The sequence below is a fragment of the Protopterus annectens genome, chromosome 1.part2, assembly GCF_019279795.1.
Source record: "Protopterus annectens isolate FY-2018-M chromosome 1.part2, PAN1.0, whole genome shotgun sequence".
Taxonomy (NCBI): Eukaryota; Metazoa; Chordata; order Ceratodontiformes; family Protopteridae; genus Protopterus; species Protopterus annectens.
In genome coordinates this window covers 257119207-257129084 of record NC_056727.1, presented here as the reverse complement: position 1 = coordinate 257129084, position 9878 = coordinate 257119207, and the positions used below count along the sequence as shown (strand labels likewise).

The window sequence follows — 9878 nt, the reverse complement described above, 5'->3', positions numbered from 1 at the left end:
ATCACAAGGGGGGCAATTACTTTTTCACATAGGACCATGTAGGTTTGGATAGTTTTTTCCTTAATAAATAAAATTATTACTTAAAAAACTGCATTTTGTGTTTACATGGGTTATCTTTAATATTTACATTTGTTTGATGATCTTAAACATTTAAGTGTGCCAAACATGCACATAAATAAGAAATCAGGAAGGCAGCAAATACTTTTTCATTGCACTGTGTACATGTATATATATATATATATATATATATATATATATATATATATATACACACACACATATCTATATCTATATCTATCTATATCTATATATATCTATATATATCTATATATATATATATATCTATATCTATATATATATCTATATCTATATATCTATCTATATATATAATATATATATATATATATATATATATATATATATATATATATATATATATATATATATATACATATATATACACACACACACACACACACACACACACACACACACACACACACACACACACACACACACACACACACACGTGTTTTTTCCCCACAAATAATGAAGCTTTTCAGCAAAAGAAGAAGTTGTGTCTTACCATAATGTTCCATCTGTGTTGTAGATCTTTATTCATTCATTACTGTTAGGACCTCAGTTCCGTCCTCAAAATCGATACGGCCGTTTCCAAGCTCGCACCAGCCAAAAACTCTCAGCTAAGACCTACCCATAATGTCCCTCTCATAGTTACTCCAGATCGAGTTTGCTCGCCCCTATACAAAATAGAGACAGTAAGAGAAAAACAGTAGGAGGCTCTGTCTGAGCAAATACCCCAACCAGGAGTTCCTAAAGTCCACCAGGAGTCCAGGCAGGGGGAAAGAGGGTGGGAAGTAATGAATGAATAAAGATCTACAATACAGACGGAACGTTATGGTAAGACATAACTTCTTTATCTGATGATGTAAATCTTTATTCATTCCTTACTGTTACTACAAGAGTCCTGGGTCACCCTAAGGAAGGATATTCCTGAGTACCATAGAAACAAAAGATGTTCATCCCCTGGAGGCCAAATCCAATTTGTAATGAGAGATAAAGGTATGAGGTCTTGCCCAAGTGGCTGCTACGCAGATATCATATAGAGGCTCTGGAATGTAAAGCTACAGAAGCAGCCATTGATCTGGTAGAGTGAGCCTTTATCCTGGAAGGCAAGGATAGCTTATTCTGTTGGTAGATAAAGATAATGAGGTTTCTAAACCAGGAGGATAAAGTCACTTTGGAGACAGGTTTACACAATCTGGGTCCTGCAAAGGCTACTAACAATTTATCTGTTTTCCTGAAAGATTTAGTCCTGTCCAAATAACAACGAAGCTGCCGATGCACATCAAGGGTGTGCAAAAGGTACTCCCCTCTGTTAGAATGTTGAGGGAAGAAAACTGGCAGGTCAATAGATTGGTTAATGGAAAATCCAGAAATGACCTTGGGCAAGAAAGAAGGGTCAGTACAAAAGGGACACCCTATCCCTGTGGAAGTTCAAGTAAGGTCTCTTGACACTCAAGGCCTGCAGCTCAGATACTCTTCTCGCTGAGGTAAGTGCTACTAGAAGTAGGGTCTTTCATGACAAAAAACTTTATATCACATGAATCAAAGGGCTCGAAAGGAGGGCCTGTGAGAAACTGAAGAACCAAGGTCAAGTCCTAGGGTTCTATGGGGGGGCTTGACCGGAGGTTTAACATGTAATACTCCTTTTAAAAAGGTCTTGCACAGGCGGTGTGACATAACTTAAAAATTATCAAATCCATTATGAAAACTGGCGATACCTGCTAAATGTACAGCGATTGTCGATGCTGAGGCTCCTGCATGGAGAAGAGTCGTCAGGTATTGTAGGATCTTGTGAATAGGCATAGAGAAAGGATCTAAGTTCTGATCTTTGGTCTAAATAGAGAACCTAGTCCATTTACTAGAATAAACTTTCCTGGTGGAAAGTTTGTGTGAAGCCAGAAGAATTTCACAAACAGGAGATGAGATGTCAGGCAGCCTGGCAATCATTGGAAGTGGAGGAACCAAGCTGTGAACTTGAGGCTGTTGAAATTGGGATGAATCAGTCCCTGAGGATGAGATAACAGACCTTGGGAATGATCCAGGATCCACAAGCTGTGAATCAGATGAGGCCACAGTAATGGGAACCAGACTTGACGGGGCCAATAAGGGGCAATGAGGATCACTTTGCTTCTTAACCTTTGGGCTTTCTGGAGGAATTTTGGGATGAGGGGAAACAGAGAAAAGGCATACAGTAGACCCAAGGGCCAATCGTGCATTAGAGCATCCCTCGAGGGTTCCCCCTGAGGGGGGATCAGGGCAAAGTAGCTTCTGCACTTGTTGTTTGGGGGGGAGCAAACAGATCACAGCAAGGCTTGCCCCAGTGGCAGAAAATCTGATCTGCTATCACAGGATTGCGGGGACCACTTGTGAGGCATCAGGATGTTCCTGCTCAGATTGTCTGCAATAAGGTTGGAACTCCCGGGAATGTGCGTTGTTATAAGAAAGTGGATGGAAGCTATCGTCCAGTGCCAAATCCTCATGGCTTCCTGACACAGGGGGCAAGACCTGGTTCCGCCTTGCTTGTTGATATACCAGACGACTGACATGTTGTCCGACTGAACTGCAATGGTCCCAGAAGGTAGGGATGTATGGAACGCTTGCAACGCTAAGAGAACTGCCCTCAGTTCCATGACATTTATGTGCAAATTGGCCTCCATGGGGGACCTGGTGCCTTGGACCATCCTTCCCTGGAAAAGCCTCCCCCCCACCCTAACAGGGAAGCGACCGTGGTCACAGTGGCCATGGGCTGGGGAAGACAGGACAGTCCACACCAAAGCTTCGATTGTGACTTCATCCACCATAGTATTTCTTCCTTGCAAAGGTTTGTAAGACGTATCATGTGGTCGAGTGGGTGAGTTAAGATCGACCATTGTGCAGAAAGGAGCCACTGCAGTATCCTCATGTGCAACCTCACCAGTGGTACTAGAGTAATGGCAGCCGCCATGGAGCTTAAGAGTTGCAGTACAAGGCATGCTGGTACATAGGTCTGTGAAAGGAGGGCTTGGATTTGGTGTCTTACTTTTGAAAGCCTGTGAGGAGGGAGGGAAGTTTGACAGGATGTTGTGTCGAAGACTGCTCCAATGAATTCCAGTGTTTTTGTTGGGGACATTTGAGATTTGTCCTTGTTGATTGTAATTCCCAGGCAGAGAGCAGGGCTTGAGTGTAAGACAGGCTGCAGATTAGAAGATTCCTGGTTGGGGCGGTAAGGAGCCAATCGTCTAGATATGGAAACACCTGGAATCCTTGTAGTCTAATATGAGCTTCAACTGCCATACATTTGATGAACACTGGGGGGGCTGTTGAGAGACTGAATGGCAGTGCCCTGAACTGGTAGTGATTGGCTCCTAGCCGGGAGCAGAGAAACCTCCGGGAGTGGTGATCCATCTTTATGTGGTAATACACTGGAGGTCTATAGAGCACATCCCGTTGTCTCTCTCTAGGAAGCAGAGAATGGACTGTACCGTGACCATCCAGAATTTTTGAGGTTTGATAAATTTGTTCAATTGGCTGAGATCCAGGATCAGTCTCCAGTCCCCTGTCTATTTTGGCACTAAAAAGAACCTAGAGTAAAACCCGGATCCTCTCTGGTCTGGTGGGACTGGTTGGATGACTCTTTCTTAGCATCTTTTCTATTTCTAACGCTGCTACTTCCCTCTGATTGGGTGGCACATCGGGGATTCGTTTGACGGGTGTGGGAATTAAATCAAATGTTATCTGGTAGCCTCTGGATATTATTCTCTGCATCTAAACATCGATAGTAATAAGTTGCCAGGCTGGTAGGTGCAGAGAAAAATGACCCCGACTGCTTCCAAAGGAAAACAATCGGGCCGCTGCTCAGGAGTGCTGGTAGGGTCGGCCAGAGAAAGAATCTCTAGTGCCCTGGTTACGCGGACCCCCTCTACCCCGAAAGGGGTGTCCTCCAGATGAGTTTCCCCCTCTGCCCCGGGGGGGACTGCTCACCGCGAGTGTCACGAAAAGATCCTTGAGATTTTCTGAACCACATTTTTCCTCCCTTCTGGTTCCTGGAGTAGGACCTTTGGGGAGTGGAAAAGCATATGCTCACAGCATACAAGGTTTTTCAGTCTTTCTCACTTCGTGCTAGTATGTCTCATACTTTGGGATCAAAAAATGCAGATTCGTCGACAGGCTCATTGACGAAGGAAGATTTAAAGGGGTCTGCAAAATCTCACAACCGCATCCAAGCATTATGTCTCATGACAATAACTGATGCGGCAGCTCGGACTGCTCCCTCAGTGGTGTGAGATATCAAACGCATCAAGGAATTCAAGATAGATACAAGGGTAGCTAGCTGCGAGGCGACAGTGTCATGCAACTCATCAGGCAGTGCACCTGCCAAAGAGGAAGACATTTCAGAGATTAGGTCTCTTTGGAGGGGAGTGAAGTGTGCAAGATAGTTCAGCAACCAAATGGCAAAGGTCGCTGAAGCATAGGTCCGCTTCCCTAGTCTGTCCATGGCCCAAGACTCACTGTTCAGAGCATGGACAGTGGAACTATCTTCTGCCAGTTCCCTCTTGGTGGCGTGCCTGGACGATCAGCTTAACAAGCTCATCTGCAAGTGGGGTCACCCAGGACGTAGGCGGCAAGGCACGGAAGGCCTGCAAGAACACAGATTCCTCAGAAGAAGGGTTAGAGGACTTCCAGTCTCCCCACTGCTTGGGGATTTCGAGAAAGTCTCCGAGTGAGACATCTTCTGGGGGGAGACCGTGGGGACCCTTCTCCCTCATCACAATCGGCATCTACAGTGATAGATTCCTCAGCGGAATCAAGGTGCTTCCTCTTGCAGAGTTTCTTTCGGGGTAGCTCCCCAGTGGGATCTTCTGAGGGGGACTCCAGAGAAAGGGTTCCCTTCAAAGGGAGGTCTTGCGGCTCCCGTGCCATGGATCCCGAAGTAGGGGGTTTGGACAGCTACATGCTGGGTGCGGGGGTGCTGATGCTGATGTCATTGATGCTGACCTCGAGCCTGCGGGAAGCAAGAACCCTCTCCATCACCTGGAAAGCAGGCCCACCCAAGGAGGAATGGGATCCCGGAACAGAGAAGGACAACCTCTGAACCGGGGTCACACCCCGCCCCGAGGAGCCCACCTTCAGTTGAGGAGTGGAAGCAGTCGAGCCATGGACATAGACAACACCAGCAAAAAAAAATAGGCACCGTGCTAGGTACCAAGGTGCCGACAGTCCAAACACTGCTCCGAGAGAGCACCGGCTCCAACGGAGCTGATGCAGCAAGGGTGGTCGGTGCCAACAGGGAAAAATCTGCAGTCGGAGCCGAGACAGTATGCACCGGGGTGGACATCGGTACTGAGATCTCTGGGCCTGGGTAGAGGCAGAAGGAGGATAAACATGAGAATATGCTGAGAAGGATTCTGAGCCAAGGGGGATGGAAGGTCTAGCTGGAGTGGGCAATCCCCTAGCTGCCAGACGCTGGACCACAACCCGCACTATGTCTAGTTCAGAAAAGCTTCTGGTGGATCTAAAGAAGGCTACTGAAGGAGGAGAATCAGTGCGTTGGAGAGCATCTGGTTCTTGGGAGATATTTGACTTTAGGAGCAGAGGTAATAATTTGTGGAGCCAAAGAAGCTATCGGCACCGTGGCCAGGGATGGTGCAGAAGCAGGTATAGTCGTGGAAGCCAATGTTGGTACCAAGGATGGCACCGAAGTCAGTGGTGCCGATGCTGGAACCGAAATAGGAGTTTATCATAGACGGCACCGAGGGAGAAGAGACAGGGCCTGGTGCTGAAGAGGTCTGAGCTGAGGAAGCACGGAGCTGACTCAGTTCTGTAACTGAAGGAGATGTAGGAACGGATTGACTCAGTTTTCTTTGTGTTTTTGGTCTTTGGAGGCAGTGAGACCTCCGACCCTGATAGAGCCTCCGAAAAAAGTGTTTTAATTAAACCTTTCAAAATAAGCTTATTTTTACGCTCTGCTAGTGTGTGAATGCTAAAACTAGCACAAATGTCACAATCTGCTTTAATATGGTCTACGCCCAAACAGTAAACACATCGAGTGTGGCCGTCAGAGTTGGGCATCTTACGCCCAACATTTGTGACACTGTTTAAACCCCAACTTAACTTTGTCGATGGTATTTAGAAAATACCACAAGCTGTAAAGAAAGGCCTACCAAAGGCAGGAGAGAGGGACAGTACCAACGATGGTAGAAATTTAATCACCAAGGTAAAGGATAGGAAATAGAAGTAGGTTATAGGCGATAGTGAGAAAAGGCTAAACTGACTAAAAAACAAGCAAGTTTGTAGAGAAACTACACCAAAAATCACCAATTTCCACTCAGCTTTGAGAGAGATGGCTAGGCACATCTGACGAGGAATGTCACAAATGAGATCTTGAGTAACTATGAGTGGGGCATTATAGGTAGGTCTTAGCTGAGAGTTTTTGGCTGGCGAGAGCTTGGAAACGGCCGTGTCAGTTCCGAGGATGGAACCAAAGTCCTAACAGTAAGGAATGAATAAAGATATATAACATCAGATGTAATATTAGCATGTAGCAATGGTTTATCATGGATATAGTTGTTACTAAAAGATTCCGATCCTGGCGACTGGGTGCAACAAGTTTTTCTGCATGCACCTAAAGTAGTCCTGACACACAAAACATGCATGCACAAATGGTTAAAGAACTAGCAGATCAGCAGTCAGCTATTGAAAGTATCGAAGTTACCTTGATTTCAACATTTCTTGTTTTCAGATTGAATCGAACCTGAAGCAGCAAATGTTCTACTATAGGTGTGAAAATTTTCATCCAGTTCTCTTTTAAAGGAGTGTACCTATGAGGGGGCACAGGCACTTTACGAAATTCTTCCTTCCCATCCTACAATCAGAGATGCAACAATAAAAAGAGGCTCCATTAAAAAAACACATTACTTCACAACTCTACACTTTTTTCCCCTACAGGATGAAGAATTGGACACACAAAAATGTCATTGTAACTAAGGATTCAGGCAGCCCTTAAACAAAAAGTCAAGCAATTAAAGTGTTTAGGTATACTTAATTTCCATTATTTTGGTGACATGGATATGTCCAGTGGGTCCCACATGCATGGTTTTCAGAAGTGAAATCAGACAGAACTGAAGGCTGTAATATACTTATAAAAAACACTTACTCAAAGCCACTATGTTAACATGACTGGTTTACACAACTGTCTTCAGGCAAGAAATATCGGAGTATCCGCTGCAGGACCACCAGATACTTACACAGCTTCTACCCAACAGTGTTGAGACTTATAAACTCTGATACCAGCCACCGATTAAATAATCATTCACAATACGTTGCTCAGCTGAAAAGTGTGCAATATATTTTTTTATTCTTTGATGGAGCATTATATTTTATTCATGTGCAACTGCCTGCTGTTTGTCTGATGCATATGAACAAAGCAGGACAACCTTAACATGTGCATTTGTACACTGTCATGTTGCTATGTACAGTATTCTTCTTATGACTTGTCTGGGGGCAACTTCTGTGTTTTTGCTGTTATTACCGACTTATTTATCCTTGTGTGGGTATTGTATTGAACATGTTTTTAAACTGAAATGTTACATTGTTGTTCTTGTTATCCTTGCTTCCTCTGGTGAGTTGATGCTTGGAATTTCATTTAGGCTGCACTTGTGTAGTCCTAAATGACAAAGTTTACTTTGACCTAACATCAAAACTGACTTCCAGCTAATATCCAACTATGATGGTCTTCATAAGCTGCTTCCTCTCTCCTTTCCTTTTCTGCCTTTGTACGGAATACAACCTATAAAGTAAGACATACTTAGGGAATCAATTATAAAAGCTGAACACCTAGACTTTCAATTTCCATAACTTGATCCTTAATAAAACGTTTTAGTACGCCTAGATAGGCATTATTATATATAAGACAGCCAGTAATTTATTGGTCTATCATTAAAGCCATCATCTGTTAGTCAACACAATTAGATTAACAGATGTGCGAGACACAGTATTACTAGGGTTGGGGAATGGTCCCTTTCCTGTTTGAGTTAAAACATAAAACTGGCAGAGGGTCTGGGGTGCAATGGAAAGGACTTGCTCCCTACTAAAAATTACTTTATTTGCATGCTGTGAGGTTATTCCTTGGTGCATGCATAATAACATATGAACATTGCTTTTGTCAACCTTTTGTTGTCATTAGCAACAGCTACAGCTGGGCATCTCAATAATTTTAAGTATATCCATACATACATACATACACACACATGTACACACCCACACATTTAGTATGTATGTTTGTTTACTGTATGCAGACTGAAGACTGAAAATAGTTCAGTTACATCAGTGATCTATTCTGGTTAACAAATAGAAAATAAAAATAATAAAAGAATAAAAATAAAATAAATTAATCTTCTATAAAGTACTAATGCCCCTATCGTTCACTTTTATAACATCTAACTCAGGAGTCAAACTTGCTGAATTTAAATACTGAACTCAGACAAAAAAAAAAAAAAAAAAAAAAAATGCAGCTTTTTTTTTTTTTTTAACCAATTGCTCACCCTCGTTTTCAGCACTAGTTTTGTCTGATGAAGTTTGCCTAAGGAGGCAAATGAAAAGCGCTTCACAATAATATTTTACAATAAATTAATTATTTTAGCAATTCGAGTGTCCGTTCCTCTCCTCACAGCTTTTTGAGTATATGTTTTGGTTGTTTTAATTTCTTAGTTTATGGCGTCTGAATCAGCTGTGTGCCAGGATGGTAGTTTTCTGAATGCTACACCGGAGATTTTAAGACATGCTGGGACAACTGTTAATACTAGTGTTATCGCCACTCCCAATCAGGATTTGGGTGGCACCAACTTTAACATTATGGATTCTTTGCTCAGCAAAATGGATTCTTTGCTTGGCAGATTGGATGCGATTGAGAAGCAACAGCAGAGGTTGTGCTCGTTACCATCCTTAGTAACAAACAGTCTGGTTCTACCTTTACCTTTGGCGGAACATGAAGTTGCTAACAATACTGCAACCAGCCACGTTGCCATTTTAAGTTTGAACTTTATAGATGATAATGAAGGGCAGAGGGGAAATCCAGCCTTAGAGGTTCCGACTTTAACAGTTCCTGCTGTTCCATCAGCAAACGTTAATTCCAGCTCTCTGGTTTCCTGTTGCACCAGAGCTCAAGTTCCAACGTTGACGAATACTGAGACTGCACATGTGTCTACTAAAAATACTGTGTCTTTAGTTTCGCTTGCAAAGTTTCCCAATCAACAGGACTCCCGAGCAGAAACGAGGGTGAGCAATAACTCTTTTTTATATCCAGACATTTCATCTTGGGTTTCTGAGAATTTTGCTTTTAATACTGTCATTAACCGAGAACAACTGCATTGTAACGACAGTATGGATGAAACCGTTGATATTGTTTCAAATTTAAAATTATTAGACACTATTTTGGTTAAAATCAAAAAAACTAAATTAGAAATTTCCTATTTTCAAGAGTGCCTGTCGCACAGGATAGTTCCGAAAGGACTTGGGCATTACCAATATCCAACGGGCTTATTAGCTAATTCAATATTCCACAAAGACCTCATAGCCATGTTTGATCGGCATGGCTTTGAGCTCCTAGAACTTATGATTATGCACTACACTATATCTGTTGAAAAACTGAAGCAGGTGATTTGGATAATAAAATCAAAACGGACAATGAGTTTAACAGATATAAATACGAATACGGAAGACTGTTTACTAGCATTGACGACTATTTAATTAAGCTTAAGAATAGCAAAATTAAAAAACTTGATAGGGACAGTAAAGCTTATAGGGAAGGTCTTGCTTAC

General features: G+C 42.8%; 1 protein-coding gene across 1 annotated transcript in view; it reads right to left on the bottom strand.

Annotated features, from left to right (window-relative positions):
- The window catches only part of PNO1 (partner of NOB1 homolog), a gene marked incomplete in the record, with an annotated part of 355670 nt that overhangs the window by 314254 nt on the left and 31538 nt on the right, over window positions 1-9878 (bottom strand). The window contains 1 exon segment of the mRNA XM_044055944.1: window positions 6776-6925. Coding sequence (XP_043911879.1) covers window positions 6776-6925 — 150 coding nt within the window.